The sequence below is a fragment of the Muntiacus reevesi genome, chromosome 1, assembly GCF_963930625.1.
Source record: "Muntiacus reevesi chromosome 1, mMunRee1.1, whole genome shotgun sequence".
Lineage (NCBI taxonomy): Eukaryota > Metazoa > Chordata > Mammalia > Artiodactyla > Cervidae > Muntiacus > Muntiacus reevesi.
Window position 1 is genome coordinate 14099074 of NC_089249.1, and position 14833 is coordinate 14113906.

Below are 14833 nucleotides of genomic sequence, written 5' to 3' on the forward strand. Positions count from 1 at the left end.
TTAAACGAGAAGGAAGAGTCTAGGCTTAAGCAAGAGTATAAAGGAAAATTGAAACTAAAAATTGGTTTCTCGATTTGGCTAAAGTTTTTAGCACAGTTCAGCCACAGAGAAGCCAGCTTTGACTACTACATGCATGGGCTAGTAAAGGTCGGGATGTTAAAACAAAAAGGTTTAATTATGTTGATTAGGTTTGATGTTAGGTTGCAGGTTTCCAGACACCCTCAGGCTCAATTACGCTCATCGTGAAAAGCAAGTGTTGACATTCATTGCTATCAGAAGGAAGTGAAAGGCCAAAGTGCTTTTCCTCTGTCTCTGTGGCCCTGCTCCTCCTGTCCTGATTTCTTTCTCGGTGAAGTCATTCACCCTTGATGTTGGACATCCAGGAGCTTACTTCTCTCATCAGAACCCCTTAGAAGCAGGCGCATTCTGCTTGTGGACTTACTTATGAGCCTCACTCTTATGGTCTTGGGTCCTGCTTCCAGCATTCCGACCTCCTTGACCTTCTGCTGGAGGAAAAACCTCAGACTTGGTCAGATGGAGAATCGCCGGGAAATCACCATGATCTAGTAATATTTTTGTGGCATTACTATTATATCCATATATGTATATATCTGTTCACATATATGTCAAGCAAGCATAATGATGTCAACTGTTTAACAAAGTTTATGGGAGAAAAGCTTGATAATTGAGAAAATTCAAACCCTATTTGCTGGTTGTTTTTTTAGGTTGGAGTATAGTTACTTTACAATGCTATGTTCATCTCTGCTATACAACAAAGTGAATCAGCTACATGTATACATATATCCTCTCCCTCCCTCGTGGCCTCCCTCCCACCCCGCTATTTGTTTGCTTCTGATGTTGTAGTTTTTCAAACTTTTAGAAAGCTGGTTGTTAATTTGATCTAGTGGCGAAACATTGGCGATACTGTCTGGAATTTCTGGCCTTAGGAATTCTATCACCCATAGGACGAACATCTTTAGCCACTTTGTTCTACCCACCGGTATTGAAGTCTGGGCAGTTATTTGGAGGATGGTTGGGTCTTATATTAATAACAGAGCATCTTTCTTTTTTTTTTTTTTTTATAATGTATTGATTTGATATATTTATATATTGCAAAATGATTGCCACCATACATTAGCTGACATGGTTAATAACATTTGTGGTGAGAACATTTACGATCTAAAGCCTCTTTCTTGATAATGCTGAAGACCCACTTCCCTGCTCTGCCTTAACATTCACAGGGTGTGGTGGCTTCCAGTAGCGTTTAAGACACTGGGGACAGGGGCCTTGGCATGGTGATGAATGGCTTGGGCACTGGGCTGTCTCAGGGGGCTGGTTATCCTGAAGCTCCCTGCCTGTACCTGAGCAAACCCTCTCTTTGGGGTCACCCTCAGAGGGTACAGGGCATTTTGATGCCATGGCACTGTGTCATTTGGACTTGAAGATATTTGTCTTGGGTTGGAAAAGAAAGCATTAAGTTTGCAGCCAAGGGAGAGAGAGGAGGAGGGAGAAAGGGCAGAGAACACATTCTTTCCAGGGGTTTGGACTTTAAGTTGAGGCATGGAGATGGAGATAGGGATGTGGGGAGGCCCACAGATCTGTGGAGGGAGTCAGGGATCACCACCACCACCATCATCATCATCATATTCTGTCCTGTTTTATTTGATCTAAAAAGACTCCAGTTGTAAGATGCACCTCAATTTCAAAGACGCTAAAAAAAAAAAAAAGAAAATGACATGAATCATGACCAGCAATGTATTCGATACTTTCATCTCATGTAATCCTCTTAATAACCTTGAAAGCAAGTTCTCTCATTCCCATCTTCTTGGGAAGAAAACTAGGACACAGAGAGGTCAAGAACTCGCAGATCACTCAGCTGGCTAGTGGAGGAGCTGGGATTGAAGCAGGAATTCTACCATTGTGAGGGCTAATATCTTTAGTCACTTTGCTCTGCCCTTTGGCAATGAAATCCATGATGTTTGAACACTTTGATGTCAGCATTTTGACCCAACTGTGTCACGCAGATATGTTAAGTCCACACCAATACTTTGAGCAAGCAGTTTAAATATCACTGACATATTTTCACAGTATTATTCTGGGTAAAGGTGGGACCCAGGCTTGTAAAATGCTGCTTTGGTGTGTTTCATATCTTTCACATCAGGTAGATAGATCTCTATTGATGACACTCAGAGATACTAAACACTTACCTGCTCTATTAGTAGAGAGTCTGTTAGTTACTGGCTGTGTGTCTATCTGCGTGTACATGTGCACGTGTGTGCGCTCATTCGTGACCAACTCTTTGCAACCCCACAGCCCAGGCTCCTCTGTCCATGGGATTTTCCAGGCAACAGTACTGGAGTGGGTTGTCATTTTTTTCTTCAGGAAATCTTCCAGCCCCAGGGATCAAACCTGCGTCTCTTGTCTCCTGCATTGGCAGATGGGTTCTTTAGCACGAGTGCCATCTGGGAAGCCCCTATTAGTAGGGAATCTGTTAGTTATTGGCTGTGTGACTTTGCAGATACCTCTCTGCCCTTGTTTCCTCGTCTGTAAATTGGGAATGATAACATGTTTCAGAATGGTATCGAAGAAAGGAAGGTTAAATTACATTTACTAAAGTGCCTGACATTCAGCATGGTTTATAATAGGAACTCAAAATATGTCCTGCTTGTTCCTGTCCCCCTTCTCCCTGGGTCACCAGGTCAGGTCCTGAACCAGAACCGCTTCTAACACACCTGGCTGCGTCTCATATAGAAAGCGTGTGGCTCTCGTATCTTCTTGCAGCTGGGACCATTTGCAAACACTGTCTTACTGTTTTACAGCTTTTTAATTTGCCTGCACAAATAGAGCCTGCCTGGCTGACTTTGAAGGAATTTTAATATCTAAACCCAGTCTGGACATGCATGCTGCACCAAAAGACCATGCCTTCCTGCTGATCGTGGCAGCGAAGATATTGTGCACGGCTTCCTTCCTTTTTGGAGAAAGATGGAACTCTGTCCCTCTGTATTGTCACAAAGCTTGCTTTTTTTTTTTGAAAAAGAAAAGCCTCAAAGTGGGAAACATTTTTCTGAGGAAGATCACTAACGTAGCTCAAGTCCTTTCTTGCACCTCCTGGGTGGGGTTCATTCCCATCCCACTGCATGTCATCAGAGGAACTGTGGTATGAGGTTCAGCCTTCATCTTGGATATTCCCTAAGAAGGGGGGAGAGGCGAGAGCATGGGCACTTGTAATAGGATGCAGCTACAGTGGTCTTTTCCCTCTGACCATATTTCAAGAAGAATAACATTTGAGGTGCAACCTAGCTTCCCCCCAAACCCCCTTGTGCCTTCTCTGTGCCCATCCTGAGCCTCCCCCTCACTGATTTTTGGATCATCTCCACCACCTGCCTCATCCCTATACCACTTGAAGGTGACAACGTAAGTTACACTTCAGCGACTTAGGGTCCTGAGACAGGCAAAAAATGAAGTGATCTCATTTTTCGAAGGTCTATTGGATCTACTGAAGAATATCCACATCAGGGGCTGCAGATAATTTTGGTGTCTTCCTCAGGAAAACTCCAGCTTTTTGTTTAGAACTTCTCTTGGCTTTCCAGTAGCACCTTTAACACTGAGAGTTGATTTGTATCTAGTATTATGTTGAAGTATTATGTTGAAGCCATCATTTTTGAAATGGGAAAAATGATATATAGAAGAAGGCAAGAGGCACTCTGACAATTGGTTTCATTTTTATGTCTGTGTACTTACTTAGCCAAGATCCTGATCCTCATGATATTATGAATTCTGCTGCTTTTACTTAAATTCCTTTTCCATGTCTCCTTTATTTATTCCATTTGTTCCATTTATTCCATAATTACTTTTAATAACAGTATCATTTTTTTGAGTTGTGAATGCTGCAATTTGTTCATGACATACCTAAGTGAACTGGGATTTAGGAAATTATTCCTCTGATCTTGGACATCTTAGAGTGTTTACAGTGTTTGGCCATGGGATGGGAAATATTATAGTAAACATCTTTGTGCATAAATCTTTCAACTTCTGTTGAATTATTCCCTTGGTGTAATTTCCCAAGGGTGCTTGTTGGCGTTGAAGGCAGTAAACATCTTCACAGTTCTAGTGGCGTAGTGTACATGGGGATATTTTTTTAAAATCAGCATTCTCTCTGCTAGCGTCTTGTGCCAGAAACATGTCAGGAGAAAATAATACAAATGAACAATTAAACAAAAGATAATTTCCATCTTTAACTCCTCTAGACGTATGGAAATGAAAATGTGCGTTTGTATAGATTGGTGACTGGCTGCCTTGGAAGCCTCCAGCTCTTTATTACTGGGAGTAAGTCTTTCATTGTGGGAGACAGTCTCTAGCTAGCCCTTGCTTTTGGGGAAAAGGTGTGTACACTATCTGATCAGCATCTCTGCCTCAGCATCAGGCTCCTGCGTCGTGCTCATTGTGAGCAGAATGGTTAGACCTCCGTCGTACACCACCAGCTGTGATGAGACTTCCTCTCCCATTCATGAAATAACCTAGTGTCTACAGACTGTGTGTATATCGTGTACACAGCCTTGAGATTTGGGGTTGGAATAGAAGAGGATTTTGAGGTGCTCTTTGGGAAGATAGAGGAAAGAACAGACTGGATATCAGGAATTATAGTGTGCTATGCGTTTACCTTGGACCAGGTGCTGTTCTAAACACTTGACATAGATGAATTTTTTAGTCCTCACAACATCCCTAACTTTGGAGGCATATCTTTATCCCCATTTTACAGATGGGGTCACTGAGGCTGAGAGTTTGACTCTCTTGTCAGGGTCACATAGGATGTGAACCCGTGTGTATTCATTTCCTAGAGCTGCCATAACAAAGTACCCATGTGTGTGCGGGTGTGTATGTGTCTCTGTCCTCTCCTCTTCTCATAAGGACACCAGTCACTGAATTTAGAACCTGCTCTAATCCCGGACTACATCTCTTAATAACATCTGCCAAAACCCGATTTTCAAATAAGGTACCTTTCTGAGGTTCTGAGAGGACATGAATTGAAGGTGGAGAAATGGGAAAGAAACCAGCAGCGGAGGCGAGAGCAAGTTTTAACCTGCTGGTCTTTCGAGAGGATGGGTGATAATCCCCGTGGTCCTTCGAAGGGGTGGTGTGGCGGGGAGTGAGTGGAGGAACCCTGTGCAAGAGAGAGGGGTGCCCGGTGCAGCTTGCCCGTGTCGGCGTGAAATGACCCGGCCCGGCGCCAGCTAGCTTTGTGTACCCAACAGGAGAGAATAGGTCTGGGGTTAGTGCCCTCCATGCTTGACTAGCTTAGGGAAAGGTACCTAGAATATTTCCTTTCTCAAGCAGCCCCGTTATTTCTTATCCTGTGAGTCTGAAGCTGCGGGGGAACCCCAGAGGCAGACATAAACGTCTCCAGGTCGTAAAATCAGACTTGGAGCACCAGCCACAGGGAAGAAAGTATTTTGGCATATTATCTGCATCACTGCAAAATAGATTTATAAAACATGCCAGGGAAACTGCAGGGGAGAGTGTAGAAATTCTCCAGCAGGCAAGGAAAGGTAAATGAAAATTAACTGTACCGTGCCCATAATTACTCGTTCAAGGTGTAGAGAATGTAATTAATATGATCTGGACTGCCGTGCTGTCTCTCTTGTTTTATTTAAGTGAACATAAAAGGTAATTTATAAGGGTTTTCCTAGGTTAACTGCCAATTTAATTCCTTGATCTCTGTTTTTCCACAGGCTCTTAGGTTTCTCAACAATAAAAGGCATCCACCGCTTAGGGGCTTTCAGGAATTTGTGCTGAGGTCTGGGGGTGGAGGCCGCTTTGCCTTCATCTGAGATGCTCAGCCTCTCCACCCTTGGCCTAACCCAAAGGTGTCAATGCCTGTTAATTCTCTGTTAATGTGAGTGTTTTCATGTCACTGACTGTGGCAGTTGTGTACAACTGACAGAAGCTTTTAAAAAAACTTAAGTTGCAAATCTAGCAAGCTATCCTTTAAGTTAAGCATTTTACTCTTCAACTCATAAATCTAGTAAATTTTTAACAGTTACATTTAGGGTAGCCTTTGATTAACAATTGACCCTTGAAGAAACTTCACCTTCCTTTAACATTTTAAATTGCCTTTAAAATTTCATATATTTAATGTCCTTTTAAAGCACTTCAGTTGTCTGATTAACAAACATACTTAAATAATGTAAATCCAAGACCTCAATGACAGACATTAAGTTTCTTAAATGTTCTAACATTATATGTAAACTTAGAAAGTTTCAGTTTAAAATCTCAAGTCGAATAAATTGCTCAATTAAATCCTTCATCTGGGTGAAAATGTTAGTTGCTCGGTTGTGTCTGACTCTTTGCAACCCCGTGGACTGTCGCCCGTGTGGCAAGGTAAATCCTCCTACTCGAGGTCAGCATCTTAAAAACATGAATCTTAATGGGTTTTCTTCTTAAACATCTCTGTCCGTATTTTTAAAAATAGCCTTATTGAGATATCATTTACATAAAAATTCACTTAAGTGTAGAAGTCAGTGAATTTTAGTGTGTTTGCAGAGTTACACAACCGTCACCACAATCTGATTTTAGTACATTTCCATCACTGTAAAAAGAATGTTTGTGTCTATTTACTGTCCCTCTTCTCTGTCCCCATCCTCGGCCTTAGGCAGCCACTAGCTGACTCTCTGTGTCTTTGTATTTGCCGATTTTGGGCTTTTTTGGGTACTTACCTTGAGATCATGCTGGGTTTTTAAGGAAGCAATTTTGACGTCTCAAACAATTTTGGGGTCACCTTCCCCAGCAACCTTTGGGGTTCCTGCATCTGTGGCCAGAAGTGTCTTTGGGAGTTGACCTCTGGCTGAGGGGCCGAGCTCTGCCTCTAAATGGGGGCTCTTATGGCCCATGACCCAGACTCAGGACACTTACTGTTGAATTCAGATGGCTTCCCGTGGAAGCCCAGACCCCACCCGGTGGCTTCATGCTCTCTGATGGCCTGACCACCTGCTGGGCCGAGGTGTTAGTCTGTCAGGGTGTCTGACTCTGCCACCCCATGGACTGTAGCCCACCAGGCCCCTCTGTCCATAGGATTTCCCAGGCAAGGATGCTGGAGTGGTTGCCATTTCCTCCTCCAGGACATCTTCACCCCCTCGAGACTGAACCCACATCTCCTGCTTGGCAGGCAGATTCTTTCCCACTGAGCCACGAGGCCAAGCTGGCAGCAGAGAGACTGGTTAGGAGGATCTGGTCCTAGCCCCAGAGGAGGTGATGGTGGCTCGGGCCAGGTGTGGGGGCCAAGATGAGCCGATGGAGAAGGGGGGTGATGGTGAGTGAGGGAGGGGAATTAAGAATGACTCCTGGCTGTTATGTCTGCCCAGACAGGTGTGTAGTGGTGGTGTCCACTACAGTGGGGGCCACTAGGGAGGGACGTTTCAGGGGTGGAAGTCATGAGTTCTCTTCATCAGCATTTACTGTGTTCAGCAAGCTCAGGTTGAACCTCAGTGAGCCCGCTTGTCCCTGACCTGACTCTTCTAAGATACCTGAGTCAGGGAGTTTTGAACCATGTGTCATGGCCCATCAGTTGGTTATAAAATCAATTCAATAAATTGGACTAGTATTAAATAAAGCAGAGCAGGGAAAAATAGTGCATCACATGTAGTGAAAGTGAAAGTCACTCAGTCGTGTCCAACTCTTGGCGACCCCATAGATTTGAGAGTACATGGAATTCTCCAGGCCAGAACTGGAGTGGGTAGCCTTTCCCTTCTCCAGGGGGTCTTCCCAAGCCAGGAATCGGACCCAGGTCTCCCACATTGCAGGTGGATTCTTTACCAGCTGAGCCACAAGGGAGCCCAAGAAAACATGGAAACTGGGTACAGAGGAGAGCAAGAGTCAGGAGCCCCTTTTTCTAGTCGCAGCTGTGCCTCTGAGCATCCGTGGGCCTCAGGCGCGGCCCTCATGCTCCTGTGTGCAGGGCCCACCCTGTAAAATGGGGCAAGAGGCGAGGCAGGCCCCCCCGGGTTCACCCCATCCTCCCCCTTCTCGCCTTCACCTCTCCCATGCTGCCTCAGCGGGCAGATGGCAAGCGTTACCAGTCAGGGAGGTCATTACTGAGCTTTGCATCCTGCCACCTCTCTTGTTCCATCAAAACCGATTCGGAGGGTGCTTCTCCCCAGCTGTGCATACCCAGCCCCCTTGCTGGTCCCTAAAGGCCCTTCTTGTGGTCACCGTGCCTCTGCCAGCACTAACCTCTCTGACTGATAGCTCGTTTGCACTTGGACAGGGATCTCGGGCTTCTTGAAAGTCAGCACAACCCTCTGTTGGGGGCACGTTTTCACAGATGTCCCAGGATCATCTAAAAGACAGAATGATTTGATTGCCATTGGTTTTGGTGAGCATATTTGATAGCCGAGTTCTTCTCCCGACAGGTAGATGTACTGTATACAGGTATATTCTTCAAAGCTGAGAATCAGAGTCCTTTAGTGGAAGGTTTCTATGCTGTAAATCTCCTGGCTCTTAGATGAAACTGTTCTTTCTTTTCTTGAGTTACACCAAGCACATCTACCTAATTCTTAGATTTATACCATTGACCTTCATCTGCCAAAAGTTTAATTCATTTTAGTGTTGCAGTCACAGGCTAGGCATCAGGAGCTTTGAGGAGCTTACAGTAGGAGGGGAGATTGACATGGGAACCAGCTACAGTAAGGGTTCAGATTAGCCCCAAATCAGAACCCCAGGTGCCTCAATATTCTGGCTGGTTGTAGGGTCTCCACTAAGGAGAAGTGGATCTAGAGATGGTTTTGAATGGCTCTGGGCTGTCCCTGTTGAAGGGACTGTGAGAAGGAAGGAATAGAAAGTTGGAAACTTGAAGTTTGTTAATGAAATATTAGCGACAACGTAGGCTGAGCGACTTTGCTTTCACTTTTCACTTTCATGCACTGGAGAAGGAAATGGCAACCCACTCCAGTGCTCTTGCCTGGAGAATCCCAGGGATGGTGGAGCCTGTTGGGCTGTCATCTATGGCGTCGCACAGAGTCGGACACAACTTAAGCGACTTAGCAGCAGCAGCAGCAGGCTGAACCCAGCTCCTACTTCAGTGTTTGGGGTTCCTGAAAAGTCCCCTGTGAACACAAGTGTGCTGAGTGTCTGTATCACATCTGAAGGCTCTGGTTGGCTGGAGAACGCTGCCTGAGTATTCAGGACTGCCTTTTTTTTTTTTGCCTGGCCTTATCCAGTCGTGAATGCCCATGACCTGTAATGTGTCTCATTTCAGAGGAGCAGAGGGAGTATGCAGGGTTTGGACTCCAGCTCTGCTGCTCACTAGCTATGTCAGTGGGTAAGTTCCTCCACCTCTCTGAGCCTGAGTTTCCTGGTCTTTAAAATGGATGTGAGTCCACCTGTCTCCAGGGTGCTTATGAGGAGTAGAGGAGAGACAGTATGGCAGGCTAATATTTATGGAGTGCTTGTCAGACTCATTGCAGGCACCTCCCAGATCCGCGAGAACACATCACTACTTTGCTTTTTGTTTGTTTAATTCCTTTGACTAAGAAAGCCAATAAAAGAATTTTGAGGAAGTTTGCTAGGAAAGAACAAGTTAACTTCTCTTCTTTGCTGTTAGTAAGTGGTTTGGCTTGATACCTTGTAGCTGAAAAAATATCTTTGAAACTCTCAGATGACCTGTTGTTTCACTTTCATTCATTTGACACAAATGTGTGAGTATCTGCTCTGCACAAAGCACTCCCTTAGAGGGCAGGAGACCAGGCAGATGAGAGCTGCGTGGGGCTTGGCTGCCAGGGCCTGGAGTTGGGGAGGACCAGTTAGCCTGAGGAGGTGGGGTAGGCCTGGTCCTGCTCTCCCAGCCCTGCCATGGGGCTTTTGGCCATTCTGTGCCCTCCTGGGGCCTGTTTTCTTCTCTGAAAAGGGGCTGGGATGGTTTTTCCAGTAGTCATGGACAGATGTGAGAGTTGGACCATGAAGAAGACTGGCAGTAAAGAATTGATGGTTTTGAACTGTGGTGCTGGAGAAGACTCTTGAGAGTCCCTTGGACAGTAAGGAGATCAATCAATCCAAAAAGAAATCAACCCTGAATATTCATTGGAAGGACTGATGCTAAAACTGAAATTCCAATACTTTGGCCACCTGATGTGAAGAGCTGACTTATTTGAAAAGACCCAGATGCTGGGAAAGACTAAAGGCAAAAGAAGAGGGTGGCAGAGGATAAGATGGTTAGATAGCATCCCCGACTCAATGAACTTGAGTTTGAACAAACTCCAGGAGATGGTTGGGGGTCAGGGGAGCCTGGCATGCTGCAGTCCATGGGGCCGCAAGGAGACAGATACGACTTAGGAACTGAACAACAGCAACCATATTCAATAAATTACACGAGATATTCAACACTTGATTATAAAATAGGCTTTGTGTTAGATAACTTTGCCCAACCGTAGGCTAATTGACATGTTCTGGGCGTGTTTTAGGTAGGCTAGGTTAACCCATGATGTTTGGGAGGTTAGTTGTATTAAATGCATTTTTAAACTTATATTTTCAACTTAGGATGAGACTATGAACTGATAAACCGTTTATAAGTCAAGACAGATCTGTAAACACAACTGTTTTCTGGGTCCAAGAAATCATACTGTGAATTGAACCAGTTAGATTCTTACAAAATGGTCTTGCGATTCGTTCATATTTAGAAAGGAGAAAACAAGTCCTGTAGCTAAAGGAAGCTAGTGGTGGGTGGGCAGCGGAAGGCCACCGTTAAATGTCCTCAGGGATTCCTTTCTTAGGGCTTTTGATCATCAGACCTTTCATTTTCAAAGGAAAAAAATAACAGCAGCCTGTTGCCACTGGCAGTTTCCTTTTTACATAGCAGGAAACAATGTCTGATGGGTGTAAAGGAAGCCTTGAATCCTACATCATTCATGAACCTCTTTGAGTGCCTACTGTGTGCCAAGCATCAGAGAAACAGCATGAATACATGGAGGGGGTCTCTGCCCCCCATACCTGATGTCTGGCATATCCAAGATGCTTAATAAAAATTTGTTGAGTAAGAAAAAAAGTACAGATAATAACTGTGAATAGTTTTGCTGTCCCGTCACATCATTTTGATGACTCCTGTAACACTGGGTTACATTTTAAACCATCTGTCCTAGAGGTTGCCAGCCAACCTGGTCTGGGACCAGCAGGAACTATTGAGATGCTTGGTGGCCTTGACACTTGATGTTGGTCCAGCATGGCGGTTGAGAGCTTGGGCTGCCTGTTTTGGAATCCTTTCTTCACCTCTTCCTAGTGATGAGACCTGGGCGGGTTCCCTGGGCCTGCTGTCCTCAGTGTTCCCATCTGTAAAGTGGGGACAGTGGTGATGCCACCCCACAGGGTCGTGGTGTGGCCTGCACGTGTGCGCTGCTTGGCACACTTTGCCCTCTAAATGCTAGCTGCTGCCCTCTGCATGTGCTGGTCCCTTGACCTCCGATGTATTAGACCCACAGGATAAATAGACCCAGCTGCTATTATTTGGGTGTGAAAGAATCCAGTAAGGGGGGTTGAGTCTCAGCTTGGCAGCTCTCTCCCCACATGACCTCCGCCTTGATCAAATTCCTGAGGTTAAGGGAGGCTCAGAGAGGTTACCTGGGAAAGGCAGGTCCTTCCTTCACTATGCGAAGATTACATGGAACCCAAGGGCCCAGCACACGAGGCGCCCTCCATAAATGGCAGGATTGTTGTCAACCCCATAAAAAGCACACCAGGCCCCTTGGCTTTTGTGGCCTGGGGTGCCATAACTGGTTCACGGGGCGCCCAGGGAAGTCGTGGGCAGGCCTGGAGGAGGCCCTGAGGGCGGCCGGCCTTGGGAAAGGGCCCACGTCGCAGGCCCCACACGGTCAGAGCATTTTAAAGGCCTTGTATTAGAAAAATAAACCAATTAAATAATACTGCCCCCCATAAAAGCTGACTTTTAATGGGTTCCATGGTGGGGTTTTTCTCTGTGGCGGTCTCGTAGCCATCGGTCTTGGGGCGACTGTCTGCCGCCACGGGGAGAGTTTAATCTTACATGGGGTGGGCAGAATTTTACAAGTTTTATAGCCGTTTTTCCTCCTCCGAAGTGTTGCTATGTCGTTGTGCACTGAGGGCACCCTGCATGCATTTAACAGTTTACCTCGTTTGGGGTGGAAATGAAAAATGAAGTAATAAATTAAAGAAAAACACAACGTGGATTTTTCCCCTCTTCTCGAGGCAACCGTGGAAGAACAAAGAACCAGTGTTTCCCCGGACCGACTGCTTAATCAAATTCTAATGGCTTTTATGTATGGACCCTTGCCCACGGGACCTGCCTCCTCCCCAGAGAGGGCTCCAGGGCACAGGGGGTGTGTTTGGGGCTTGTCCTGCTGACCCCAGGAGGGTCAGCAAACGGCAGCCCAGGGGCCACATCCGACTCACTGCCTGTTTTTGTTAAATAATTGGGGGAAAAAAATCAAAAGATTTCCTGACACGTGAGAATGACATGGACTTGAGGTCTCGGTGTCCAGATGGAGCTGTATTGGCACGTGACCCCGCCCATTCATTGTTGTGGTCTGTGTGGCTGATGATCTGCGCCTTGCGTAAGGTGCAAAGCCCAATAGTCTCTTGTCCTTTATGCAAAGGTTGGCTGACCCTGCTCTGGGAGGTAAGGAGGTGAGAGAAAGCAGCTTTGACTTTCTTAGAATTGATGATTTATTCCACAGGCTCAAAGTGACAAGTCAGAGGAGGATTGAAGGAGAAAGAGATGATTCTTTTGGGACACCTTCCAGAAGGAGTCAGCTGCTGGCAGAGATGACTCTCCCCTTTCCTGAGCTCAAGTTGGCTTTGGAGCAGAGGGGCCTGAGTTATCCCTCTCCAGCCAGGTCTCCCCATCTGCAGGTTTTCCCATCAGAGGATCCCGAAGCCTGGCGTGAGGTCTGGTTAGCTTCTCATCAGCTCCTTTGATGGCTGGAGAATAGAGAAGTTCCCACCTACCCTCCCAGGAGGCAAGCGCTTTTTGTCAAAAACTTTATGCAGACCTAAGATGATGATCTCCAATAGCTTCGGAAATTTGTGCTGTTTGGCCAGCTCCCGCCTTAAGCATTCTGCATATAGTGGTGACTCACTTAATCCTTATAGTCAACCCCGGGAGTGAAGTCTTCTTCTCACCCCCATTTTACAGATGAAGAAACAGAGGCACAGAAAGGTTAGGTATCTTGCTGAAGGTTACACAGCAGGTGTGAGGTAGGGCCAGAATTCAACCCCGGGGTGCTCCAGGGGTGTTGGCTGCCTGCTGCCACTACACAGGGCTGCCACTTCTTTGGGCCTGTGAGAGGGTCTGCTTTCCTTGTTCCCTCCTGCCCCTACCATGTCATTTCATAGGCAAACAGTCTCCTATGTGAGAAGGAGCATTTGTTCCTTCCTAAATTCATCCTGCCCTCCTCCATCCCTTCATGTTTTCATCCCTCCCTCCCTCCAACATAAATTATCAAGTGGGTGACTATGTATTAAATTCTGTGTGAGGGCATGAATGAGTGAGGATGTTTTGCGAACTCAAAGAATGAAAAAAATAATCTTTTTCCTTTGAAAAGTAGTCCTTGGTATCCTCAACGCTGTTGGGTTTTTTTTAGAAGTTTCCTTAACGTTCCTCTTTTATTCACTGTAAGGGCTACCTCTGTCTGTATAGAACCATAAACCCTCATCATTTCTGATATTTGTGTTTTCCGTAACCTCACATACATGAAACTCTGGGGAGGCCAGGCCTTTGACTTACCCAGTGGGAAGAGCCTGTTCAGGAAAGGCCTTGTGCACCCCGAAAGAAGGCTTCCACAGGAATGAGCTTACCACGCAGCTTGGGGACCAGGAATAAAAGGTCATAACTGATTGTGGAGGGAGAAGGCTACGAATTTTTAAAATATCACGAAGTCTGATGTTGGTAGAACTTACTCTCTTGGGATAAATGTTACACTCTCTTCTGTTAAAAGTTCAGGATTTTATCAGAGATGCCTGTTTTGTTTCCTGATAGATTTGCTAGGCAGAATTTTTAGCATTATTTGTGTCCTTCTGGGTGTGGACACGCCTGCAAACTGGGGAAGACCCATGGGGCCCCATGGCACTGGGCGAAGGAGTAGCTCAGCCAGAAGCTGGTTCTCTCTCTTCCTTTCCCAACTGCTGCTTCTTCCCTCCTCTGCGCCTTTTTCTTCGTCAGACAGCAAATGTTTGTTGCCTATTTCTGATGAGCCTTCGCTTTCTCTCCTCAGTCATGCGGAGGAACCCCTTTGGTGTGGACATTTGCTGCCGGAAGGGGTCCCGAAGCCCCCTGCAGGAGCTCTACAACCCTACCCAGGTAAGCCCTGGAAACTTCTTTGCTTCTCCACTCAGAGTCCACGTGTCAGCTTTTTGGGGAGGCAGAGGAATTGAAAAACTCCAAAATTCTGGTCTTTGGGGATTTGACATTTCTTTCCACTGCCTGGATTTTTACCTTCAGCTGGTTGCTTTCTCGGTCACCCTTTCTCTATAGAGTGGCTCTGAAGTTCTAGCAGGAGGTATTTAGAATGAGAGGAACGGCTTGGTGGAGTGCTGGATTGAGCTTTGAACCTGCTCAGGTTTTGGGTCTGAGCACCACACAGCTGCAGGTGCCAGCGAGGGGACTCTGGAATTGCAGAGCCTGCCAGGCTGTGCAGTCTCCCCGTTGATGTCCCCAGAGATGGCCCACATGGGGGATGAACTCACCACCAGATCTCACGTCCGATTATTAGAGCCCAACGATGCCCCCAAGAGGTGCATCTCACTGAGCCAGTTTGACAAAACTCTTGTGTGGGGAGACTTTTTGCCAAGTGACTGTCATGGTAAGTTGAACTTGATT

The 14833-nt window shown here is 46.0% G+C and overlaps 1 protein-coding gene across 4 annotated transcripts in view; it reads left to right on the top strand.

Annotated features, from left to right (window-relative positions):
- CHST11 (carbohydrate sulfotransferase 11) overlaps positions 1-14833 on the top strand; it is a 263685-nt gene that overhangs the window by 112528 nt on the left and 136324 nt on the right. For all 4 annotated transcript variants that reach the window (XM_065938262.1, XM_065938278.1, XM_065938268.1 and 1 more), the window contains exon 2: positions 14229-14314. In XM_065938262.1, the coding sequence (XP_065794334.1) occupies positions 14229-14314 (86 nt within the window). The remainder of the gene's footprint in view (positions 1-14228; positions 14315-14833) is intronic.